The sequence below is a fragment of the Lepidothrix coronata genome, unplaced genomic scaffold, assembly GCF_001604755.1.
Source record: "Lepidothrix coronata isolate B3197 unplaced genomic scaffold, Lepidothrix_coronata-1.0 Scaffold107, whole genome shotgun sequence".
NCBI lineage: Eukaryota > Metazoa > Chordata > Aves > Passeriformes > Pipridae > Lepidothrix > Lepidothrix coronata.
This window is the reverse complement of record NW_016690287.1, coordinates 1,273,490-1,301,244: the sequence shown is the minus strand read 5'-3', so window position 1 is coordinate 1,301,244 and position 27,755 is coordinate 1,273,490. Positions and strand designations below refer to the sequence as shown.

The 27,755-nt window shown below is 38.2% G+C and overlaps 1 protein-coding gene across 1 annotated transcript in view; it reads left to right on the top strand.

The window, feature by feature from the left end:
- The window catches only part of PIK3C2G (phosphatidylinositol-4-phosphate 3-kinase catalytic subunit type 2 gamma), a 195,756-nt gene that overhangs the window by 53,005 nt on the left and 114,996 nt on the right, over positions 1–27,755 (top strand). Inside the window, exons 11-15 of the mRNA XM_017823912.1 lie at positions 606–728; positions 6,758–6,889; positions 14,537–14,648; positions 16,968–17,098; positions 23,739–23,927. Coding sequence (XP_017679401.1) covers positions 606–728; positions 6,758–6,889; positions 14,537–14,648; positions 16,968–17,098; positions 23,739–23,927 — 687 coding nt within the window. The remainder of the gene's footprint in view (positions 1–605; positions 729–6,757; positions 6,890–14,536; positions 14,649–16,967; positions 17,099–23,738; positions 23,928–27,755) is intronic.

Below are 27,755 nucleotides of genomic sequence, written 5' to 3'. Positions count from 1 at the left end.
GTAAAATGTTCCTCTCCAGCTCTCTTGTAGATTCCCTTCAGGTACTAGGAGGTGCTCTGATGTCTCCCTGGAGCCTTCTCCAGGCTGAACAACCCCAACTCTCTTGGCCTCTCTTCATAGGAGTGATGCTCCAGCCCTCTGAGCATCTTTCTGGCCTCCTCTGGACCTGCTCTGGCAGTTCTGTGTCCTTCATATGTTGGGGGCCCCAGAGCTTCTCACAGTTGTCCAGGTGGGAGATTTACTGTTGACTGTATGACAAGCAAGTAGCAGCACTTCAAAACTTATGTCCAAAGTTTCCTTCAATGCAATAATGAAGAAAAAAAAAAAAGTTAGTCTTAATAACAAAAACATGAAAGAGAACTTAGATGTCTTAAGAATTTTTTTTTGAACTCAGAAAAATTAAAAAAACAAACAACCCAAAATAAACTCCCCTTCACGCACACATTAATGTGAGATTCATTATTTGAATTCTTTTTTTCATGTAAGGATGGATCTTCACAAGTTTCTGAATGGTTAACTCCAAATTTACTGTGCTGGACATGGTACATTACAATTAATCTTTTTTTGTTGTTTCTGTTTCCTTTTTTTTTTTCCCCTCTTTGTAGCTACAAAGTTTTCTCTTTTTCCTGTTCACTGACTTATGCTGGGAAGACAATATGCCAAGTGAAGATTTGCAAAAATACTCCAGTTAGAAGATCCTTCTTTTTCCTGGTTGACTGGAACGAGAAGTAAGTTTGGGTCTGTGTTTGATATAAGTTTGTCTGACAGATATTGCAAATCAAATATTCATTTAAAACAAACAAAAAAACAAAAAAACAAAACAAAAAAAACCCCAAACACCCACATCTTTTTAATGAATCTTCTCCTGACCAAATTAATTCACAGAAACTTAGGGAGATGGAAGTGAGAAAGAAGTGGGGTAGCCAGAGGAAGAGAAAGAGGACTAAAGCAAGTCTGATCTGAGAGCAGCTTTTATTCACTGGAGGCATCGTGGAGGAATACTGGAACCAAAAGGAGATGCAACTAAAGGCTGTGTTTCTGTCCTCTTTTGAGGAATTCCACCTTTTGGATCCAATTCTAGTATATAAGCAATCCAGCCTGAAAACTCATTGTAATATTTCTGTAAAGGTTCTTTTTTACAAACCAGCAAGGCTGTTGTGGTTTGTTCGTTTGGGGTTTTGTTTATTTCTTTGCTTGCTTGGTTTTGGAGGGTTGTGTGTTTGTTTTTTATGAGAAGGATCTTCAGTTTTAAAATGAAGGCTTTCGTTTGAGACTGGAAGTTTAGTGTGAAAATTACTTATTACCTCTCACCTGCTTGTCTTCTTTGAAGAAAATAATTCCCCTGAAAAACAAAGCACACACTCAAACAACATTTGTTTAAGGCAATGGGATGACAAAAAGTATACTTGCAATAGATGAGAAAGAAGTATGCTTTTGTTGGTGATTTGGTAGTAATATGAAATTCTTTCAGCTTCCTGAGCATGACATGTTTATGTTTACAGTCTTTCAAATTTTTGGTATTTCGCATCAGTATTTACTGTATTCTAAATCTGAAAGCAGCTTGATTACATTAGAATTGAGCAAAGGCTACAAGTAATCTGAAAGGTGGTTTTTTAAATTACAATTGAATACAGAGTGTAATTCATAACTTCTCTTTGCCTTTATGTAAGACACACAGGAGTTGCAAGCTGGTCATATGGGAGAAGACCTTTTTATGTCAAATGTGTAATATCTCTGTCTTAATGGAGATTTTGCACACCCTTCTTGTACAGCACTCCTAACAGATATAGGAACAGCAGTAGGTCTGCCCTGTGATGAAGAAACAAAATGGGTGCACTTCTGCTGGCATCCAAATGGGTATTTTTAGGGCTTAACATCTGCTTTGGTGCCTCAGTTGAGTCCAGAGTGTTTGAGTGTATAACCCTCAGTCTTTTGTATGATTGCAAAGCAACTGCTGTCCGTGTGTTTAAAAAATTGGATCATTCTTGTATGCATTGTAGGCATTTTCCCCTTCTCCAGGTTTTGATCAAGTACATTCTTATGGTGCATGCAGGCAGATGTAATTGAAGTGTAAGGGAAGGGTTTTATTTCTTAAGAGCATATTTGGCTTCTAAAATGTGGGTGAAGCCTTTCTGGAATGCATCTTACAAAACCTTTTCTAAAACAAAATGTAACGAGATAGAGTAGAAATAAATTGTTAGCTGTAACTGAAACAGGAACTCTGCTCTTCTTCCATTTCGTGAAAATGTAAAGCAGTCAGACTGATGCTTCAGGCTTTTTGCTGAAACCTCTCCCCCTGCAAAAATAATTATTAAATGTGTGCAATTCCATCCAAATGCTTCTTGGAAAAAGAAGCAGTTAAGTATGGACACCAAATTCTTTCATAGGTCACAGATGCTTTAAGGGGCTCTTAACATCAGAAACAAGATCTAGAGGTTTATAGAATAGTATCAGTTTGTAAGAGCACCTTTTTACTTTTTATTGTTGCTTAAGTTTCAAAAATAATTTTCAAAATCCAATTCTAATAGATTCCAAAGTAAAACCTCCCAGGTTTATATCTGTCTGGCAGGCTTTTCAACATTTCCCTCAGCCATTAAAGGTGTTCACATATTTTCCACCTCAAACCTAATGGCCTACATTTTTTTAAGACTCAAAATGTGAGGGAAGGTTTGTTGAGCCTAATGTCCTGAGATCCAGAAGCACAGGCTGAGAATCCAGGGAGCCAGATATGCTTATTTTTGTATGTTTTACCTTGTGTCCAGAACTGAGTTTTGTGAACAGATGCTATTTTGAATCAAAATGCAGATGTCAGATGAGAATTTTAAATCAGCTAAGAGTGTTAAACTGAAAGAGAGTAGGATTAGATTAGATGTCAGTAGGAAATTCTTTACTGTGAGGGTGGTGAGGCCCTGGCACAGGTTACCCAGAGAAGCTGTGGCTGCCCCATCCCTGGAAGTGTTCAAGGCCAGGTTGGACAGGGCTCCAAGCAACCTGGTCTAGTGGAAGGTGTCCCTGCCCATGGCCAATGGTCTTTAGGGTCCCTTCCAACCCAATCCATTCTTGATTCTATGCACAGTGAAGGAAATATTTATGTAGTTTTTAATTTATTTTAAATATTAAATACTTGTCACAGTTCTATAATGAGACAATATGGTTCTTTGCTATTTGTGCTGCTAACCCTCTAAGAAAGATTAAAAAAACAGCACTAAACTTGACAGAATAATCAGTATATTTAGAATATTTGGACATACACAGAGAGAAAGAACAGTATAGGTTATCACTGAAGGTGCAGTGTGCCTAGTTGGCATAATTTAAAACATGTAGGAACAGGCTGTTTTTTCTTTCATAAAATAAATAGGTGTATGCAAACACTAATTAATACTTTTTTGCAAGAATTCAAGCTGAAATTGGTTAAAAAAGTAGAGTATTTTAATGAAGTAGATACTACTGAAATTGTTTTTCCATGTCATACAGTGATAGGAAGTCTGTATCACTCAAAACTCTAACCGAGCTGTGTTCACTCTTTGTTATCTTTTGGCTGTAATATCACCTTTTTTGAAACAGAAGGGAATATGTTTGCATAAAAAGTTTACAGAGGAGACAATGTCTTTATTGTAAAGTTTCTTGCTACTTTGATTCTAACCTCTGTACTATTTTCCGTTGATAACAGCTGTTGAAAATGCATGTGGTAAAAGGTCATCAGGAAGAGCTTCTATTACATTAGGAAGTCAGATATTTTCTATATAGCTAGGAATCAGGCCAAAAAAGAAAACTAGCTAATTCAAAATGAGTCCTGATCTGAGATTAAGATTGATTTGAACAGAGGAGAAAAAATATGGAGAGTAGTGTTTGGGTGATTAGGAATCTAGGCAGGGAGCTTCTGCCAAAGACAAGGCTTGCTTTATTTGCTGATTTTCATGTATTTAGTTTCTGTTTTCAAGTGCTTCAGCCAGTTAGCACCTGAACCTTAAGTTGATAGGTTTTTATGTATAAACATGAGCTTCTGTTAAAGTCCGTTACCACATTCAGTCCTTCCCAGAATGTTCTTGGGAATGATGGGAATCATTTGCTATGTACAGAGGTTGCCTTGTTCAGTATTTCTTCTGTCTGTACTTTTTCAAGAGTATGCTTTTGCTTTAGAACTTGTGTATTGTCTTTGAAAAGCGTTATTGTCTCCATGGTGCAGAGTTTGAACAGACTAAAACCATTTAGCACATAATGTGTAAAGTCCAGAAGTTGCCCTCTTATTTTCTCACCAGTTTCATTTTTCACTGACTGAGACTCTTATATTATCTTCTGTCTTTTCTCTTAGCTGGTTGCTCTTAATATATTTATTCCACCTTTTCCATCCTCCATAATTTATGTTGAACCTGCAGACATGAGGTATGGAATTAACGTTAAGCCCATCATTCATCACCTCAGATACTTTCTTGGCACTGGCTTTCCCTCTTCTCCATGTTTTATTTGGCTTGTCTGTTTTGTTTACACTCTCTCAGGGCACAGCCTGGGTTGCCCCAGAGCTCTTCTGTGTTGAGTGCTTTTATGATATTAGGCCCTTGGCCTTGAATTAAGCTGTATAACTTTATCTAATATCTGTGAATAACACCTTCTCAGCGAGCAGCTTCTTTGTTCTTCTCGACTACTGTTGAAATTGTTCACCCACAGGGTGTCTTATATCTGGCCAGTGTTCCATTTCCTCTTTCTTCTTCTTAGTCATCTATTTGACTCAGCCTCATACAGTCAGAAAGGATGAGACAACTGGGTAAGTTAAGATATATATTAATCAAAGTTCTAAAAGCAATACAGATATTCCCCTACCTTGCGTATCACATGTCACTGGAAGGGAAATGTTGGTCCTCTTTGGCTCATACTTTAACTCTTGGGATGTGTAGCTTGCCATAGTTTCCAGGTTCTTTTCCTGCTGGAAGTAGTGCTATATAATGTCTCCTGGGGAAACTCTGGCAATCATTTGCTTTCTTCAAATTGTGAGGGTTTTTTCACTGCCCCAGGTCCACTAGGAACATTAACAATTGTCTGTATCATAAAATGCGCGTCTTGATTTATTTTTTTTTTGTCTCTTCACAGCATGGGTGATGCTTTAAAGTGCAACTCTTTGTCAAACATTTTTGTGTCACAAGGGCAGTGTTGTTGGCCTGTCAGTGAAAGAGGCAGAACAAGCCATCTCTAGCATGTGAAACAGTTGTTTCCCAGTAATTGTTTCTAACTATGAGTAAGGAAGAGGGCGTGAGACAGGGAAAGCAAATTTGAAAGCTGTAAACAGGGACACGTGGGACGACAGTTGCGAATTGCTTCTCAATTCTGTTCCTGTTAATCAGGAGTGGGAAATGGCTGTCTTGCTTTGGTATTCAAAGAGAGAGGTATGCAAATTTGCATAATTTCCAAATGTTTAGGATTGATCGTCTGAAATTTTGACACTAATGCTAATGTGGAGTACTTCAGAATTTCAGCTGAAAACCATCTACTTTCTTTCAGTGGCTCCTCAGTTCATTCAAGGAAACTTTCTCAAATTCAGTAGAAATCTGACAGATTTGGAAGCAATCTGACAGATAGGACCAAAATCTTATGCTAATTTTACCTTCTACTGTTACCATGTATCATTTCTGGTACCCATAAGTCCTATACTTTTCAGGCTACTATACTTTTAAAATACAGTTTCTACTTCTGCTTGCTGTTTGAGTATGACTATACCTTTGACAAAATGCTGAGAGTTGCATTGCTCTGCCAGTGTATGTTATTTACATTTATCTTCTGGTTTGGTTTTTTAATCTCCATTATGCAGATCTTCTGTTTTCTTAATGATTATGTTGTCAATGTGGAATAATTCTTTTAGCCTCTAGCTCCTTATATTGATTTTGTTTATACAGAAACAGTGTAATTAATTTTCCTCTCCACTTGAGAAATTTAAGCTTGCACTGAATATACATGAAAAAAAGCTAGAAATGCACTGTCCACCATATACAATCTTTTCAGAAAAAAGAAAATACAAACCTGCAGATGTCTGGGTAATTCTATGCATGATTTATCCATACAGCATGAAAGTATTTGATTTATTAGAATTATTCTAAGTTATGAATTTAAATCAATTTTTATAAACTGTGTAAACAAATGGAATGACCAGCCAAGTTTGCTAATGGTCAATACAAGGTGGAGATGAATATTGATAAAACTGATTTTTTTCACTAAAAAACGTGAATTGCTCATTGCTGTTAAGACAAAATCTGTCTGTAAATTATGATTGGGAAATATCACACCAGTAAAGCACACCTGAACAAGAGACTTATTATCATACTCTACTCAGAAGCAATATTTATTTTTTTTAAGTGGTGTTTTCCTCTAAAGACACAAGACAGCAAATAACTAACTATTGGTTTACAATTCACTCTTAGGGGTTTATTTATTCTGAAATAACCTTTCATTAATAAGGTAATATTTAAAACAAAGTTTAACTAAGCTTTTCCTGCCTTTGTCAGCTCTGGTGGATACCACTGAAGTAAATGAGTTTTTATCTGCCTCTTCTCAAGTACTGGGACTCAAGTTAATGGGTGAAAATAATCCTCAATGTATTGAAGGGATCAGTCAGTTGCATTTTCCTTCAGAGTGTGACTCCTGTAATTTATAATTTGATATATGTTAGGGCATCTAGAAAAATGTAGAAAGAACTCACTTGTGGTAACAATGCTCAATTTTTATTAACTTCTATTTTTCTCTTTTCTGATTTTTTTTTTTTTTTTTTTAGAATCAACTTTCCTCTACGAATAAAGGCTCTTCCGAGGGAAACTATGCTGACAATAAAACTACTGGGAGTAAACAGTGCCTCTAAAAATACAGAAGTGCTTGCTTGGACATGCTCCCCATTGTATCCAAAAGAGTAAGTTCAGTCTTGTATGACAGCTTAAGACCATTCTTGAAAAGTATCGCACTCAACTTGGGAGAAATATAAAAAGACAGAAATACTTATTTCAGGACATTGCAGTAATAAGACTGAGACAGTCACAGTAAACTGCTTTTTATGTCCCAGTAAGAGGCCCATCCATAAGCTTTTCTTTCTTTGCCATACATTGTTTTTAAACTTGGCTTAGGTGACTGTTTAACACTTACAATAAAGTTCTGTAGGCATGTTGAAAGGCCTTGCTGAACCCTTTCCTGTAGCTTTGCAAAATCCTTTTCAGCCCAGCCTCTTGTTCACAATGGTTGGTGGTTTTTTTTCTGTTCTCACACTCATTCATTCTGCTTAAATTGGGACAGTTAGTGATGACCACAATGAGCACCTTTCCCTCTCCACACCACTTTAGAAGCTTTCTCCTTTTTTTTTTAACCTCTTCTTTCTACACAGTACACAATGTAACAATACTTTAAAAGTACTTGTAGCTTTGAACTTCTCTGCAGTGATGTTGTAGAAACGAAGGTAAATTTTCTGCAGTGTTCTAAACATATTTTAGTAACACTGTGACATCTGAATTTAGATCAAGTCTTTGCAATGATACTAAAATTTTTATTTAGTAGCCCACAGCCCTGCATACCCTCTGAGCAATAGATGGGTACGTCCAACACGTACAGGTTCCTTCATTAGCATCCATCTGTAAACTATAGCTCTTTCCTCACATTGAGACATCTTGATCTACTTCTCTATGTCATGGCAATCACCACTTAAAGCAAAATAAAACAAACAAAATATCTGATTGCACATATGAATTTGCCACGTTTGAAAGACCTTGTGTTTCACCGAGCTTTGAAGCTTGAGAGGCTTAGAAAATAGGTTGGACTGGGCTAGAGGCTTTTTCCATGTTTTTAGAGAAAATTCAGTTACTCTGCTCTGTTCTGACTTAGTGATTAGAGCACTTGGCTTGAAGGAAGGAAAGAAACATCAATCTCTGCTCCAAGGATTGCTTGGGCAATTTATTCAATTACTTTTCATAGTTAGCTTCCAGAAGAGCACATCACTCATTCTTTGACTGCGTTATGTCTTTTTAAACAAAACATGCAATATGTTTATTTTGAGTATTTCTACCATCCTGGTGTTTAGGGTGAAATAGAGAATCTCTCTTTCTTGGAATCTCTCTATCTTGGCTGCGAATCTAAATTGAGATGAAGAGTTAAGTTGTCCTTACCCCCAGCAAGCTGATATGTGCTGAGTACATTCATTCAAAAGCAGAGCATTAGGCATGATAATGGGGGGACACTTATTCCATTTACCTCCAGCAGTGCCTGTGTGGGGATCCTCTTCTTGAGGACCTGTGTTGTTCTAGAGATTTTCTTATTTTTCAGCATTCGAGTCCAAAAGTAATGATTTTTGGAAGTTCTGAAAGCCCTCGGCAACCTGTGATTTTTTTTTTTTTTTTTTAATATACGCCATCAAAGCAAGCATGTTGATTTTCATTGAGGAGATCTCCAAATCACCCAGACAGTTTCAAAGATTTTACTGAAAAATGGCTCCATTCTTTCCTGGCACACACAATGAGCACAATGAAGGGGATAGAGGGCTACTTTCCCTGCATTTTCTATGTAATTGTAGAGATCATTGCTGCAATGACCCCTCAAAGCAGAAATGAAGGGTGAGTTGTTGGGGAGGAATGATTTGGGAATAGCATGTTCAACACCCCCCAATCTGATAGCTGTGTCATTTGCAATTATAGTAATTACTAACACAAAGAAACCTAAATGCTTTTTTCCTCTTTTAGCCAACCACAGCTCCACAGAATTATTCTTTCACCATGATTTCAATTGATAGACTGATTGGTTTAAAAATAAGAGTTGCCCTGAAAGTCCCCTTGCTGCTGGAATGCAACTAAACTGCAAGACTTATTTCAAAAAAGTACTTCCAAACTTGAAAGTATGTACCAAGAAAAGATTTGTACCTGTAGTGTCATGCTAATATGTCAAGAACACCTTGTATTACTGCAGAGATTATTGTATTAGGGTCTCTAAATAACAAACTCTGTAAATGTATATAAAGAGATTAAAGAAATCTGACCAGAAAATCTTTGACAAAACATTTCTAGCTTGGAAAATACCACTTTCTCAAAAGAGAACATTTCTCAGAGGTGAATGTGAGTTCTATGAAAGTCCTAGCATTCTCATGTCCAGGATTTAATTTATTGGGGAAAGGACAGAAGTAAGCTCTTTGAAGAAGCCAGGAGCCCTGAGGTATTTACCTGGGTCATCAAGCATTCTTGTTCAAATCCTTGTCTCAGTTGGTCCCTTCTCAGGATCATTCTTCTCAGGGTCAGGGAAGATAAGGACAGATGGTGGCCCCTCTTTCTCTATTCAGATGCTTGTTTAAAAATAAAAAAAATCCAAATTGTTTTGTTAAATATTGGAGAAGCACAATAAATTTCAAACATTTTAAAAATACAGTTCCTCATTTGTGTCCCGTTGTATCTTCTGATTGAAAACACAGGAATTCAATCAAGCTCATTGTGGCTTATGTTGAAGAGAGAAGGGAAAAAGGACCAGTTTTGGGTTATTGCCAGATATTACTTAAGAATCTTGATCTGCTAGTGATTTAGGGCAAAAGAACACTTTATTTTAAAAGATTCTCAATTTACTCATCTCTGTAAATTTTATACCTGTTTCCTCTTCCAAAGTGATTATTGTCATTGTATGGTTACTTCTGTCCTTCATATTTTAATTCTTTATGTTTAGTTTCAACTGAAGATTAAGAAAACATGAACATATTTTAACATATAAAGTATACAAATTCTATTCTTCTCTTTCAAGAAGTGTGAAGGTTCTCATGTTGTTGGGCAAGACCATGTCAAAGTCTCTTGCCAGATTAAAGGGCTGTAGTTGTTTTCTGAGATTTTAGCACTCCAATTCTCCTCTAAAAAAATACTAAGCAGAGTGTATGAGAAATATATATACATTTATAAAGAAGCAAAAATCTAGATCTTTATTTAAAGTATATTATTTTTATTTTTTTATTACAATCTCTTCATACCTAGCCCATTTTGAAACCACACAATACCTAAAAATTTTCTCAAGCGTTTGGCCTATTTTAGGTTTGTTGTTGTTGATAAACACTTGTCAGTGAACAGATGATTAGTAAATTTGAAATTTGCCTAATTTTAATTACTTCCTGAACTCTAATTCTGCTAGTTTTCTTGCAGTGTGCAGATTTATCACATAACTGGCTGCTGGATATAAAGTCTTTATCAAACATGTGTTGGGATTAATGCTATCAACTTTGGATGTTTCTGTACAAATAGTTTTAGAAGTTACTTCCTACAAATATTCTCCAATGGTTGCCTGAATGTACTTATTTACCTGGCAGTTATTGCTTGTAAACTTAAACTTTACATTTTTGAGGAAAAATTTAGGAAGTAATCAGGAATGTAACTGCAAATTTGTTTTAAAAGTCTGAAATAATCTGATAATTTTGTATTTGATCACCTAAAAATTTAAGGAAGTTATTTAAACTGGAAGCTGTGGGGATGGAAGTTATGGCCCTTACAAAAGTCTGTAGGACACTTAGCATTACTTTGCAGTTGAAAATTTTATCTCTGTTTTGAATTTTCTAGGGCTCTGTAGTATTTGTAATTGTAATAAAGTAGTTATTTCACAGTGTCATTCCAATGCAGAATTAAGACTGCTTGGGTCATAAGCTATGGGGAGTTTTATATTTTAGGAGCTTTGGATTTAACCTCAACTCTGAATTTCTGAGACTTATAATGTCAGGTTTGGGGATAATTACGTTATTTTTACACAGTACTTTGTCCTAATTTTCCTGGTACATCCAGCCTAAACAGTAACTCCAATGTTATATACATTTGGGAATGAACACAGTAATAATGAGTGCAGCTGACAACTTGTCCAGTAGGTGAGCCTCCATATCTGCATTTCTCAGCCTTATCAAGGAGCTGAGTTAGGTCAGATAGTAGCCCTAAATCATTGCCAATAGAGCCCTTGATGGTGCTTCTCTAACAAGAAGTCTTACTAGACACAAGAGGCAGTTCAAAAAGTGTTTGCGAGGCTGTGTGTCAACTTTCCCTTCCTTCACATCAGAAACTGTGTTTGTCTCTTGGGCTGAATAGTTTAGTGATCCAGAGCTAATGAACAATCCATCACTTGGGGCAGTTTTGGAGTTGCAATGTCCCCCATAGTGCCCACTGCTCTGACTCCACTGACTCCAACACCACAATTTATTTTGAACTGGTATTTCCAAATCAAGACAGAGCAGGCAACAAAACTTTTCTCTTGCAGAGCCTGGTGAGGGAAGACTGCCATGTGACTTCAGGATACAAGTTGACTTTGTTAAGTTAGGATACGTTGAGCTGCCTTTTAATAATAGTGTCCTCTTCTGTGATAAGATGGGAAGTTTATTTTATCTCTGGTAATAAACAAGAGCTGAGGATCTGTGTAATTCCAGGGCTTTCCATCTGCCCTGGTTATGCAGGAGCATATAAAAAAGTAAATGGTAGTAGGTGCATTTGATTATTCACCTTCTGATATGGCTGTGATCACTACACAGTCTTTAGATGGCTGTTGTCACTGGCCTCACCTTACAGATGGGAAGACTGGCAGGCAGAATAGGAGTGGCCTGCCTGTCATCAGCACAACCAGGTGGCAGAGAGAGGAACCTGTCCATTCAGGAAAGGTTATCATGCTCATGGTGATGCTTCCTTTTCAGATGGATGCTGCACACTCTCCTGCTTCTTTTTCTAAAAATAATGATGGAAGAATATTGACTGTGCAGTGTACAGTGCCTAAGGGATTGCTAGGGAAAGCTGTGCTTCAGAAACATACACCCTAATTCCCAGCTGATGTGATCTTTTAAAAAATGTCTCCTGTGTGTTTACAGTCTAGCTTTAGTCCAAAGAGTGATTTACTGATGGAAGATACATAAATTGCTCACTTATTTCTAACTGTATAAATTAGGCTGCTTTATATACAAGGCATTAATGTGTCTCATAAAATTCATTTTTTCTTAGAAGATGTTATTTCCACGCTGTGGAGGTGGTTTAACATTTTTGGTTTTACTAACAGTCCTGTAATCTGCTTTAATCTGTGAAATTGTCTCAGTCCAGCAAAGGCACGTTGCTTTACTTGCTGTGTCTCCAGATGAGGACCCTGAGAAGCCCATCTGATAATTCTTCCTTATCTTCCTGGATGATCTTTAGCCAAATTAGTACTGGGTGTAAATGAGTTGAAATAATGAGCTCAGGAAATGTCTCAAACACATCTACGGTACCTCTGAGGTCTGTGCTACTTCTTGTTTTTGTCTACACAGGTTTTCCTTGAAAAAAAAACCACTGTATGGCTTCTTCTTTAAAGCCCCCCATAGTTTTAGAGCACAATATGAAAGTGATTAGCAGTAATGAGAGCTCAGAAGGATAATTTAGTCTTCATGTTCATTTGTTCTAAGCTACTCCTCTCCCTTCTAACAAAAGTGCCAATTAGTTCACATGATGATGTAAATCTTTGTCAACAAAGGAATGGTTGAAGAGATGCCACTCATTTATTAAAGGTCATCTGAGTACACATCACAGGAAAACAACTTTGAATCACTGTTGATCATTTCCACATTCACATCAATTACCTAAATGAGAAAGACTTCATATAACACAACTGCTGCTTTCCCTCAAGTGCTCTCTTGTTCACATCACAGCTCTTTCTGCCTCCATTCTCCTGTAAATGTACCTACAGCTGCAAAAGAAACTTCAGAAAATGGTTGTCTTTAATCCTCCTGAGCTCTGCTCTCACAGTAAAATAAAATGTTTGCACCAACATGAGCAGCTTGAGAGGTGAAAAAGAAAAATTAGTCCTGAATTATGTTTATACTAATTTATGTTGACTATAACAATGACTTTGTGGGAGTTTCTTAGACCTTCCTCAGGTGACTTTAAGCAATTTATTTCAGTTTGCAATTCAAGAGGTACTTTCATACAGCAACATTGCAAACTCATGCTAGAATCAAATAGTTCATCTGGATTCTCTTGTAGCTCTAATGTCCTCCTTTTAGGTTAAAGCTGGACATTCAAACCTCACTTGTCTGACTGGCTCTTTCTGCTGCAATGGGTAGAAGGATATCTAGTGCATTTCTCAGTTTTTTTGACTGAGCAGTGTTTGAAAAGATATTAATAAAAATTATTTGTCAGTAAAAGTAGAGATGCTGAACATAATCAAATTTCTCACCTCACTAATCATTAAGATATGGACAAATAGGTCCAGCCTCACCTCGAATATTATGGCAGTTTTGGTCATCAGAATATAAGAAAGATATTAAGCTCTTAGACAGCGTCCAAAGGAGGGCTACAAAGATGGTGAAGGGCCTTGAGTGGAAGCCATATGAGGAGCAGCTGAGGGCACTTGGTCTGTTCAACCTGTAGGAGACTGAGGGGAGACCTCATTGCAGTTACAACTTCCTCAGGAGGGGAAGAGGAGGGGCAGACACTGATCTCTTCTCTGTGGTGACCAGTGACAGGACTTGAGGGAATGGCCTGGAGTTGTGTCAGGGGTGGTTTGGGTGGAACATTATGAAAGGGTTCTTCCCCCAGAGTGTGGTTGGGTACTGCACCAGGGTCCCCAGGGAAGTGGTCACAGCACCAAGCCTGACAGAGTTCAAGAAATGTTTGGACAACACTCTCAGGCACATGGTGTGACTCTTGGGGATGATCCTGTGCAGGGTCAGGAGTCGGACTCGATGTTTCTCCCTTCCAACTCAGCATACTCGGTGTTTCTGTGAAATGAAAGGTTAAATCCAGGGTACTATATCTTTCTTTATTCAGGTACTGCATTCTTAATTTGAGTCAATTGGTTATGCTTAGAGTTTTCACCCAAACTTTCTGATTTTATTCAAGTCCTCTAGACTGAGTTGTGTTGACATGCCAAATCGTGCTGGTTTTCTTATCTGCAGGTCACACGCATGCCTGTTTTGCTGATAAGACTTTCTTGTATGTGTAGTGCTCAGACTGGTACTTCAGACCATAATCTTTCATCTGTCCAAAAACCATATGTGGTATATGTGGTACAAATTATCCCACTTGAATTTCTTTCAGCTCTTTGGAGACTCTGATATCATACTCTCTCCTCCCTGCCATCTGAACATAAAATCAGCAAGGATCCTTCATGGTTGCAGTAGATTACCATGAGTTTCTTCTTTTTGTAGAATAAATGTATGCTGCCCTCCACTTTTTACACTGTGTTGACACTTCACAGTCTCTAACATATTTGTCCTCAAAATTAAATCTTGGGATAGAAATTACATAGATATAGTATTATCCTTATTTTACATCTAGCTTGAAGGGCAATGCCTGTCACACAAGAAGTCAGTGGTAAAGTGCAGAGCTGGCTTAGAATGTCTTGGGAATGTGATTTGTGTCATGAACCCTGCAAATGCACAGATAGCAGTGAGACCACCAGGATGCAACCTCTCCTGATCGAGGCCAGATTTGTACTAGTCACATAAAGAGAAAAGGTTTGTTCTCCTTTTGCTTGTCTTTTAAGCTCTCCAGTTCCACGTCCTTTGATGTAATTTCAGTAAAACCCGTTGGCCTGTTTCCCTCTGTGTTTATCGCAGGCGGCTCCTTCACGGCACTGTTCTGCTCAGCATGAGGCTGTGCAGCACACCCACAGCAATGATCACCCCGGGCATCTGCAGCACCAGCACGCCAACCTCGGTCACACTGCAGGTAAGAAAGCCAGAAAGCAAAGCAAAGGGTTGTTTTCTGACAAAGTGCAAGAAGGCAGGTTTTCAAGGCCACACAAAGAAAGCGTGTTAATCTTCAGGGTGACAGTCTGTAATTCTGTGCAGTGGCAAATGCCTAATGCTTTCCACACCAAATAACCACCTCTGAAGGCTGGAGAAGGTTTCTGTAAGGTAATTTTTGTTGTTATGGTTTTGGTTCCAAAAATACTTTTGACACAGGTTAGTGAGTCAGTACCTGAATGTTTTGGTTCCCAAAATACTTCTGACACAAATAAAGGACTTGGTACCTGACTTACAGCTGCCTTGTCAAATCTGAGCTTTTCCTCTGATGCTATTGAATTGTGTGCCATTGTGAGTGTAACACACAGCTTGCAGTAAGACTGAGTAGCATAAAGGAAAGTGGCTACAAGCAGTTGTTAATAGGTGTTAGTGTAGCTCTCCTTGATGACTACATGCTGAGCACAGAATCACAGAATCATTGAAGCTGGAAAAAACCTCCAGGATCAAGTCCAGCCTTTGACTGATCATCACCTTTGTCAGCCAGATCATGGCACTAAGTGCCACATCCAGCCACTTCTTGAACACCTCAGGGATGATGACTCCACCACCTCCATGGGCAGCCCATTCCAATGCTTGACAACACTTCCATAAAGAAATTCCTCCTGATGTCCAACCTGAACCTCCCCAGGTGCAGCTTAAGGCTATGTCCTTGTCCTGTCGCTGGTTGCCTGGGACCAGAGACTGACCCCAACCTGGCTACAACCTCCTTTCAGGGAGTTGTAGAGAGTTATAAGGTCTCCCCTGAGCCTCCTCTTCTCCAGGTTGAACAACCCCAGCTCCCTCAGCCACTCCTCATATGATTTAATCTCTAGACTCTTCACCAGCTCCATTGCCCTTCTCTGGACACACTCCAGCACCTCAATGTCTTTTTTGTACTGAGGGGCCCAGAACTAAAAATAGGGTTTGAGGTGTGACCTCACCAGTGCCGAGTACATGGGGACAATCATTGCCCTGGTCAAAGTTCTCACTCATTCTGGGCAGAATGGAGCTCCCAGCATTGAAAATACATTGTCTGCATGATAGTTTTGTCACCTTTCCAGGTTATGTTTGCAACTGGATACTTAAAGGGCAAAGGCAATTGTTTTCTGTATTGAAAAGCTGAATATCTATTAGCAAATGACATGTAAAAGCAGGTAATACAGATAAAAAAGCCTGGCCTAAAAATAGCCTAGTTTTAACAGACAGGCAAATGGGAATTTTCTAGTCTGAGGAGTTCAGTCAAAGACCATGCCTTAAAATAGCTCCCCCTATTAATAATAAAGGGATGTTGAGACAGTAAATGGCTATTAATTTATAATCTCTCTCTACTGAAAGAAATGGAACAGGATCTCTCATTTTCAGTTACTCCCATGCATGTGGAAGTATCACCATTTGGGAACATGCTGGAAATGTCATAAAGATAGATTTTCAGAGAATGAATAGCTTGAGTTGGAAGGGACCTTAAAGATGATCTGGTTTTCTGATGTGACTCTTTTGTAGGGAATAACTTTTTTAACCTTTAGAAGAGTGTTGCATATTAAATACATATATTGAGCAGTAATAAACTAAAAAAGGATGCAAATTTAGCAAATGTTTGAAGAACAACCTGAGTTTTCAGACAAGTATGTACTCAGACTATCAAGTACTTTAAGCATTGTAATTTTAGTTGAATGTTTACTTTCTCTGTATCTTCAAAAACATTATCCTAAATTTCTGACGCCACATGTAAATGTGAAATTGGTAGATATTCTACAGTATATATGAAATTGAAAAATTGGTAGATATTCTACAGTATATATGAAATTGAACATCCAGAAATGATAATAGAAACATAAGTAAACCTACTTTAAAAAAAACTAAAACACAAAACCCCCCCAAAACCCCCAAATCTACATTAGTGAAAGTTTCCCACTTAAAAACCATCCCATTAAAAACCAGGAAAGGAAGAGAAAAGGAAAAGGTTGCTTCAGCTTTGTGTCTGTGCAGTTCTAATAAAACTGAAATACACTAGATGAAATTCTCTCAGGAAAGTTAGCTTCCACTGATTTTTGCAGACTGAATTTCTCACCAAAACATTTAAGTAACATATTACATACAATGAGCATCCCCAAATAATTATCCTTTCTTCTTTCTGTCCCATTTTTGTATACTTACCATACAAATCCAAGATAACATTTATTGACAGTTGTATCTGACAATACATATTGCTAAAATCATTTCTGCCTTTTTTCTCATCTTTCTTTTTTTTTTTCTTTTAATAAAGATTGACTTTCCAGAAACTAATCTGGAGTTCATTAAACCTGAACCTGAAGAAAGAAGAGATGATCTTGAAGAGCCAACCCAAGAGTGCCTGAAGCACATTGCAAGGCTTTCTCAGATACATTCTCTCTTGCTGTAAGTTGTACCCAGGTAGCCCTGCTCATTCTTGACTTGCTGTACTTATCCTATCGATCACAATTAGGTGTATCCAGTTCTTTAAAAACAAAATTTTCCTCTGGAGGAGCCAAGCTTGACTGATGTGAGAACTAACACCTCTAAATAAGAGAATATATCACAGCAAAGCCTAATAGGCCCCTGGAGGAGGCTGTGTATTTTACCAGTTTAGAAAAGGATTGTTTTTCTCTTTCTATTACTGTATCTTTTCATGTCTTTGAAGCGAGAAACTATTTTTTGGTTCAAAAAATAAGATTTTCAGGTGATGCAGTACATCTATATCAGTATCAGAAAGAACACCTTTGGGTTCAATGGAAATCAGCCTCTCTCAGTTATTATACATTCAGACTTCAGATATAGTAGTTAAATGGCATTTGAAAAATCTGTTTCAAGTTATAAGCAAGGAAAGAAGTATGTAAAGTTTAGCTTTCACAGAAGGTGGATGAAGACAAAGTGAAAAAAACCACACTGTTTATACTGAGGCAGATTAGTATGCTCAGCTATGTGCATGTTATACTACCAATTAGGATTATGTACTGCATAAAATAATTTGGGGTATAATCAGAGGGGAATTTGGTGCTTACAGAGAGCCATTTTACTAATGACAGTTAATTGTGTGAATTAATCCTCCATCAAAGGTCAAAAGGTGCATTAATTGTACAATAACTAAATAACCGAGAGTCAGTTCAGCCCTCTCAGTGTGATATGATGTATCTTTTAAGAAGACTTTTCTGTTCTGATTTCTATGTTGATGGCTTGGAGTTTTTAAAATCTTTTTTTTTCTTTTTAAACACGAATTTACTGTTGTATTTGATATTTACCTCAACTTCTAACAAGACAGGATGAAATGTGAAATTATTTTTATTAACCATGGGATCTGTGATTTGAGTTTTTTTTATTTTATTTTGAAATGTGAATGGGATGTCAGTATTTTATTGTGGGTGGCCACGGTGCCACAGCACTGACAAGGTGTCAGCAAAATTTCCAGCTGCAAGATATGCTCTCGAGTGATTTTGGGAACTTCAGGCCAGTGCTTCTGATCTCTATTCATGGTGAAATGGTGGGTTCAAGTAAGAAGGAATAAGATCATTAAGAATTTAGCTAAGTATGAAGTAATTTGTCAGGAAAGAACCAGTGTGGCTTCTGTGGATAGAAATCCTGCCTCATCAAAGTGTTGCTGTCCTAGGAGGTTGTCAGTTAGTTCATGGATACTGGGGGGTTGGTGAACATAAGACATTTGGATGTTCAAAAAACAGCTTGTGAAAGAAATTATTTTGCCATGGGTTTAGAAGGAAACTGGCTAAAGGCAAAGATAGAATGTTTAAAATAGGATTTTCAGAATGGAGGAATCACTAGCAGGGTCTTCCAGTGCTCAGGGTTGGGACCAGTTTTATTCAGTACCTTCATTGATGACAGGGTGAAAGAAGTGGGCAGGGAAATCTCTAGGTTTGCAGATGGTACTAAACTCTGCCAGATTGCCACTGTGCTATGGAGGAAAGATCCAGAAGGACTTAAAAAATTGGTAAAAACGTGGCCGATGAGCTTCAGTGTGGATAAATTTAAGGGGGTATATTTAAGGAAAAAATAGCTAAGCATGTTTACGTGACACCGTTCTCAGAACTGGCAATTAGAATGCAGGAAGTACATCTTGACATTACTTCTGATATTTCCCTGAACTCGTGAATGCAATGTACAGCAACACCTGGAAGTGCTAATAAAATATTGGGCGTCATCATGAAGGGTAAAGAAGGAACCAGTGTGTGCCATTTCACTGCTGCCTAAAACCCTGTGCTGTATTTTGAGTGTGCTGCATAGTTCTTGTCTCCCCAACTCAGGAAAGACACAGTAGGTGTGGAAAATGTACAGACAAAGGCAACTAAAATCATTAAAGGGATTAAGCAGCTGTTTGACCAAGAGGAGCTAAAAAGGTTGGGACTCTGTAGTTTGGAGAAAAGACTAGAAGGTATCTGTGTGTGCATGATTAATTTTTATATAATCATGATGATGATAGACAAGGTGAATGCCTCATCAATTCCTACAATATTTGAACTAGGGACATTAAGTGAAAGCAGGTAGGAAATCAATTGTCAATGGGAAGAAAATAATTTTTAAGTCAGTCAGTGGTGAGCTTTTAAAATCTACTGTCACAAACCTGTGAAAGCAGACAATGTCATCACATTCATGAAGACCATACACAAATTCATAGATAACAAGTTCATTCAATAGGTATAACAAGGAACAGGCAAGGGTAGACCCTATGACATCCTTTTATGGGAATATGAAAGGAAGAGACCACTGAAAGTCACCAGTTTGGAGTTAAAGCTTTGATAAGTTCAGTAACAGATTCTTGGAGGAAAGAGAATGGAAGTCCAGTGTTTTTCCACTCTTAATTGTTTTCTGTTATCCTGTCTTGTAGGCAAAGCTAATCTACCAACTGAATCATGAAGGTAAAGGGCTTTGAATGAAACAATTACATTTTTTAGTACTTAGTGATCAAGGGGAATCTGTCAGCCTGCAATTTTTGTTTACCTTCCTCATTCATGAGACTTTCTTTAAAAGATTTGTAACATATCAGTACCCAAACACATTATGGCCATGATATCTAAAGATCTCCTCCTTCCTTTTTTCCATACGTCAAGAAAAAGAAAGGAATCTAGGTAGATTTTTAGCCTTAAATACGATTTTGAGATACATGGGTTTCTGTGGTCAGAAGACACAAGAAACCTTTCTCAGGCTGTTCATTCTACTGGAAGTGGAGGGAATATGTGAATGGATAGAAAATGTTCTTAGCCCAGTGATAGAAAAGGAAGAAACAGTGGTTAAAAACAGACAGCTGCATGTTTGTCTTTGTTACAGGCTGTTGAATCCAGTTGTGCTATGAATGCAAGGCTGCTGTGGGAACGTGTCCCCAGGTTCAACCATCACAGAGGCGGATCATGTATTCCTGATAATATCAGTAAATCAACAGAGTGAAAAGGCTGTACTTTACTGCCCAAACGGAACAGTGCCACAAAACAGACAGCACAGACAGCCTGATTCTGTTCCTCCTCTCTGCCTGATCAGGATCCAAGTCTGCTGGTGGAATATGTGCACATGCATATTTATATATATATATATATAGATATATCATAAAAAATATTGATTGTTCCAGTAGTTGGGCTTAGACAGTCTATACAGGAGCTGACCCCAGATTTTACTGCTCTCCCCAGCTGCTGACACCCAGGCATACGATCCTCCAAGGCTCACAACCACACTGATTTGGTTGCTGGTGCTTGGGCCTCTTCGTGTTACATGGACAAGGTATTCTCCAGCAGCTGGTCCAGACCTAAAGTCTTCCCAGTAGCTGAATCTCAGACTCCTGTGTCTCTGTTAGATAGCTCAGATCACTGGTCCCCATGGCACACATCTCTTGGATGTTGATTAATGAAGATGTTCAGTGGGACTGAAGGCAATGAGGTTCACCATGTGGCTCTTGTGCTCCTCACAGCCCTACACTGTGTGATCTTTGGTGTCATCACCAAACCAAACAAGAGAGTGCCAGGAGGGGAATTTGTTAGTTACTGACAGCTGCTTTGGCAGAGTTCTGCAAACATTTCAGATGTGAGCCTCTGATTCCTTTCAGGATTACTGTGTTTGAAATACAAACCCTGGAAGACTAGCCATCTGAGATGAAGGCTGCTCTTCCAACCTCATACAGCCCAGTATCCCAGTGTGAAGAGTGTGTTCCAGGGTAGGGATCAGAGACTGGTTTGGAGCTAGGAAGATGACAGTCTGGTTTCTACCATCTTTATTTTATCATTTTCCTTCTACCTTTTTCCTCTCTTTCAGCTTCCCTTTCCCTTTTTGCCACTTTCCTGGTAAGAATCTAGTTTGCATACAAGTGGTCACAAGAGTACTTTTGCTGTGAATTGTGATTAGAAAGGCTGCTTCCAGTTGGATGAATAGTGGAAGAAGTCTAAAAGACTAATGCTACACACTTTTCTAGGCTGTCCATGGCAGAGAAACTTCCAAGTGAAAATCAGTGCCAGGGGACAGAAATTTGTATTTTCTAACTTTGCTGCTCCTTCCTCTTTTTGCCTTTTGTCTTATTCTGCTTTAGTACTGAACATGAACAACAAAGGAATCTCACATGCATTTAAACTCATTTTTTGCCATTTCCCCCCCCCCAAAAAAAAGGTAACAATTAATACCAGCTAACAAAGCTGTCACAGAAGCTGTTCTCTTCATTTAGCTAAAGGGATTAATGAAAACTTAAACTGAAAATTACTGAATTATTTAGGTTTTTTGGGGTTTTGGGGGTTTATTTGTGTTAAGCAGAAGGGTATATAGTTTAATCTAGATCTTATATGGAGAGAAATTTAGATATGACTCTACCTAAAAAAACATAAACTGCATTTTTATCAATAAAGAGGGTTTATTAGCATCTTATCCCTGTTGAGCCAAAGAAATGTCCTTATTAGCATAACAATCTTCAGATGCTGTGTATGCAAAATACTTTTACCATCGATTTTAAATGTCCTATTACATGTATATGTTAACTTTTCTTACAATTAAGAAGCTTAAATCAGAACCTAAATAACCCCTACCCCACCCAACCTTTAATTTCGTCTCTGATCTTTAAAGCATGGAAAGAGAAAATGACATTGCCTCTGGAGTAAAGTCAGAGGGAGAAACCTGTTGTTTAGAAAACATGATACAAGGATTGATTTCTTATCTCCCTTTGCAAGCTCAGTAGAAGCTTTAGCTGCTTTAATCTGAACATCAGATTGTCTACTTTGGAGAATGCTGTTTGAAAGCTTAAACCTCTGCTTAAAGTTAACATGTAAAAGAGGTCCTTTAGGTGAACTGCCCTGCAGAATGCCATCCAAATACATAAGATAATCAAGAGAGGCAATGAAATCTTAGGCCTGCTTTTATCTTTTTCTGTGTGTGACTTCACACACTCACAAAGGCATTTATCTACTGTCACTTTAGACAAGCTGTGAATTCTGAAGCTGTTTCCTGAAGTGATTACTGAAATGATACTTTTCCTGAAATGACTACTGGAAGTCACAACAGAATTTGTATCACAGTTAGGTTCATTTCTGCATACATCTATAAGCTTATTTTCCTTAAGGAAAGAAATTAACATTCACTCTTGTTATAGTAAGAAACGTGCCCATCCTTGTGCTGCTGCTCTCTGTTCCTAAACGTTTGGCAATTCAAAATGGCAAAGGAGAAAAGTTCTGTAGTGCATAGAGAGCCAAAGGAACTCATTGCTATGAGTTGTGAAAGACACAATCTTGACTGTTAGAGTGTGGCTAAGACATTTTTTTTGGCTAAGAACGTCCCAAAATACTACAAATAGAAGGATGATGAACTTGGAAAGAATGTAAACACTTGGATTTTTGAGCTCTGTTTACACATCTGGATAATTAAATGCTTGACTGGAAACAAACTATTTACTTACTGCCTTCTATAAGATTTCTCACACCTTCTGAAATATCTATGTCTGTTTGAAGTCACAATTATGTTATGTTATTAAGTAGACAGATCACCAATCTGATCAAATATGACTAAGAAAAATGATGTTCTTGATTTCGGTAATGATTTATATGAACTGGACATCGGTTTGCACTTTCAGAGCTTGCTTTTGAAGGCTCTGATATCAAATTAATGAGATAGTCTGGGCTTGTCTCTCAAGGGGAATTTATTTTTCTGTTTTCTGGTGTGTCAAAACCTGGGATTTAATATGCATGAGGCAAAGACATCCGAATTGTTGGCAAATCAGAGCGTATAAAGCAGAAATTCTTCTGTGGCATTTCTCACTGTGGTGAAATATGGTGTGATGACTGATCATTTTATCAGTATGTCCTTTAGATATCTAATATCTCTTTGAGGAATTTGGTATATTGCACCCTTTTTTGTGAGTACAGCAAAGCATGGCATGCTAGGCTTTGTGAACAGATACAGAAGTTGCTGGGAGCTTTTCTTCCCTTTTCTAAACTCATACCAGTGCTAGGCATAATCACACTCTGTGTGTGTGCATGTGCACATGCTCCTGTTCTTGTGTGTGCACATGGATGTGCTTAAGCCCTATTTTAAATGCAGATACATTAAAAATAGGCACACCTGCTTTAAACAGTCAAAGCAAGGGCGGAAATGAAAGCAATGACACTGTGTGTCTACAGTAGTTAGAGACAATATATAGCAGATGGATGTAACAATAATTTATCTGGTGATAACTGTACCTTCTTAGTGGAAAAAACAAACAAAGAAACAAAACAAAACCCCATACCAACAACAGTAAAAACAAACAACACCAACAACACAGATAGCGGAGAAGAAAATTGAGAGTGCTTGGGATGTGAAATAATCATAAGTGTGTGTCTTTTGACACTTCATTTTTATATGACCTAAGGCTGACAGATCCAGAGTATAAGTATCACTTTTCTTATAAAAGCTGGTCTGCAGAAAATGATATCTTACCCCAAGGAAAACACGTACTTAGCTGAAAAGCAGTGCACTGTGTGACTTGGCCCCTCTGCACAATAAAGTTTGTTGCTACACAAAGCTCCAGGTGGTTTTGATTTCAAACTGAATTTCTAATCTTCTTTTCCAGACTCTCAGAGCAACAGAGAAGAATCTTATGGTTTTATCGTTACCACTGCACTAATCAAAACTGCTCCCTTCCTCTGGTGCTGGGCAGTGCACCCAGTTGGGATCGAACGACTGTGTCAGAAATGTATGCCACGTTGAGGAGCTGGAGGTTTGCTAACCCTTTAGAGGCACTTGGGCTTCTGACTTTCAGGTAAGGGAAAATTAACCAAGTAGGAAAATAACAATAAGCAGAGTGATCACAGGGTGATTAATTCAGCGCGTCAGTGTCACGCTGTGGTTCGCTGATTGTGCTTTTGGCTCCGTCTCTGTGTCAAAGTGAAAACAGAGTTGCAGCTCTTGTGATGACCTTGAGTTGAACGTGTCAGCCCTGTCTTCTTGGCTGAGGTGGTTTTCTGTTTCTCAGGATAATGAAAAGAGTATTTCAGTCTCCATAACAGACTCAGTTTCTGGTAACAGGTGATCAGTCACATACTCAGCCCTTACACAGCACTCCATTATCTTCAAACTGCTGTACAGACATGACGTGACTAATGGGAGAGGAGGACTAACAATAATCTATGTAAATACATAGAGTCCCACATGTAACCTGTCTTTCTGAAGTAGATTGGATGAAGCTTTAAAGTCAGTTCCCCACACTCTGAATAAATTCTGTTGCGGTGCCTTATGTTCCACCCCCACTTCTTACACTGGGAGCTGTTTGTTTGTCAGGAGACTTTCTTGATGCTGGAGATAGTCCTACCCATGATGTAATAGCAGATGTCAGGGGACAGAATCTGTGTCAGCAGTTACATTTCCTCCAAAAACTTGGGAGGTATTTTGCATTAAGTGACCTACCTGTGAAAACATTAAACATGCAGATGAAATCCTTGAGCAAATTTGGTTTATCAAGCCCTTGCTTGTCTTGGGTAAGCACAGGCTGCACCAGCTTTGCTATCTTTGCTATCTCAGTTTCATGCTGTACCTTTGGAAAAAAAACAAACCTCACCTAAAGCTTTACTTGAGAAATTACTTTATACACTTACAGTATTAAAAACAGTTATTTAATATTCTAAAACTGATTATTGACTGTTATTTCCCTCTTGATGCAATTTCCTCAGAATCCTTTTATTCCTGTTTTATATCTGAACTATTAGCAGTTTCACATGTTTGCATAAGTGTCTTTTTTTATGCATAGTGGAAATGAAAGATCATTCAAAGGTGGAAGCAAAGATCCTGAAAGATCATGTTCTGGAACATAGTATTGTTACCTTATTTACTGTTATTAAATTATTAGGATCCATTTCTAATTTATAAAAGATCCATGTAAAAAGGAGTGTATGGAGAATGTGTGCTTACATGCCCCAGAGTAGCAAGAGATTTTGAGATTTATTTTTTTTTTTTTTGGTCTGAGCATGCCAGGTTTTCAGATCAGATCTTTTGTCTAATTTTGGTTTTGTGTATGGGTGGCATTTCTGCAAATGAAGAGCTTGACTGTTCTTTGAAGATGCAGCTCTGCACCAGCTCTGCACCACACCAGGGTGTGGTGCAGAATATCAGTCCTCTCAGGTGCTTCTCAGGTTATTTAATATGACTCAGGCTGTCACTGAGCTTCTCAGTGTGTAGCGGATGCAGCAGATGCATTGTTCATTCTGGCTACCACAAAGATTGCTGGCATGAAAAGATGGGAAAATGTCATCACTTTGTCTCTCTTGGTGCCACCGTTGGGAGTGGCTGGCACCTGCAAATACTTCTCTCCTGATCAGGATCTTAGATTGCTTGTCCCTTTAGTTTCCTTCTCACAGAAGATAATATCAATCCAGTTTTTTTGCTACATGGTAACACCACAGAAAGAAGTTCTGGATCACGGAACAAATCCTCTTTAAAAAAAAAAAAAAGAAAAAATCTGTTCTTCTCATATCCACAATATTTTGTAGGTGCATGAACAACTGGGAAGCTAACCTTCAGAAACAGAGAGGTTGCATTTCCTTAGAGATGTCTAGTTTCAGAGACATCTAGGTTGCATGATTTAACAGCTGAGAGACATGTATATGCAAATTGATAGAGTGGGTTGAAGGAGGGGAGTACTTTCCATATAAATGGGTTTCTGAGGCTTCTTCTCTCAGTTCTCTTTTTCTCAGATTTCTGTCATTTTGAAAAGTACAGTAGCACTGGATAGGGTCCAGCTTCCCTTCCCCATTACCTTCAGTGACTTTGGATCTGGGCTCTTTAACTGAGCTGGTTTTGAACCTTCATTCAACTCCATCCTGTATTTTGTTTGGCACTGACAATTCATCAACTCAGTTCCTCACTTCTATCATCCACAAAACAGCTCTCTGATTTCTTGTGATTACTGAGGCACAGCTGAAAGATCCAAGTTCATATAAAACACGAGCAGAATATGAAATGAATGCTTTTTGTATATTCATGCCTATTTTAAGGACTTGTGTTACCATCACCATCAAACTACGGGTAAGTAAAATGTATTAGGGCTGATCTTTGTCTACATGTACTGCTAACATGAGCAACTGCACTGAATCAGCCCAAAAGTCTGTGTAGTGCATCCTGTCTCCAATGGTAACCAACAACAGTTACCCAGGGAAGAAAATAAGAATGGGCCAAACTGAGCTACTCTCCCAACTTCCAGTAATCTGCAGCTCAGAGGCTTCCTGAGACAATTTTTTGGTTTCAGAGCCCTCTTGCATTTTTCTTTCTGTGATTATTTTCCAAATAAAAATTGATTCCACATAAACATTCAGCTTTCAGTACATCCCATAGCAAGGAAATATGCGATTCGGCTTTGTGTTGTATCATTTCTAGGCACTGCAATTTACCACATTTATCAGCAGCATAAAAGAAACCAAGAGTTCCCAATCAGTCCAAATTCTGGATGCTTTTTCTTTGATGGAACTTCAGTTTGCAGTGTCTTAAAGAGTTTCTCCTGTGGGCGTGTGCTTACTCTTTATATATAGTTTAGTATAGTTTAGAGAGGGTACTCAAAATCACTAGTTCCTTCTACAAGCATTGGGCTGGGGGGCTCTAAATTATCCTTCTTCTCAGCAAAAATGCAGCATATGACCTCATGATTAAGTTCAAGCTCACGTTTGCAAGGATAAAGAAACGAAAATCATTGGAGGCACTTCCTCGTTGCCTGGGTTAGAAGACAGCATCACAGAGCTTAGAGAGAGGTATCACAGCCCATCAGAACAAGCCCCATTATCAGGCATCTGAGCTAGAAAGCTCTTTGCAACTTTCTGAAACTTCTAAATTATTTTGCTCGCTACACAGATAAATGTACAATTTAATAGATGTTTCATGTTCTGTGAGCATGTCTCTCTTGCTTATGCTCTTCCACTTTGCAGGCGCCTCTCAAGGCAGCCAAATGATAACATACTCATTTATGCAGTGGAAAGGATGAACTTTCATAAATTGAAAACATAATCATGGTACATTTCACAGATAAATTCAGTAGCAATGTTGCATCCAGTACTTGGAGCAAGTGCATTGATTTTTAAAGCCCCAGAAGCCAACACTTAAAAAAACAATTTAAAAAACAATGAATGTTCCTTTAATCAATAAAGATGGGATGGAGAGGACGGGAGGGGGAAGTGTAGAATAAGATTTTACACTCTTACTTTTACCTCTAATTTCAGGGAAGGATGATTATAAGCCGTTGCCTGAAATATAAAATTATCCCTCAGGCAGAAGGTACAGAGCTGGTCCCTCCTACTCAGAACAGCTTATTGGTGCCCTGTGCATTTTGCCGTTGACTTCACTTATTGAGTCTGGCAAAAATCCAAGCCTTAGTGGAGTTAGAGCTTTCTGTGACTGTATCTGCATTGCATGGCACAGTAGCCAGGGAAATAACACCAGTACACTCCTTTATTCAGAGAATTTTTCCTGATGACAGAAAGAAAGCAAAGGAGTGTTAGAAATGCCATCATTTACGTTGTGTTGCTAGTGGGCGATTGTTTTGTGTATGTATAGAAGAACCATACTTGCAATTTTTTATCTGGTTATCTTGCTATTCAAAAATGAAAGT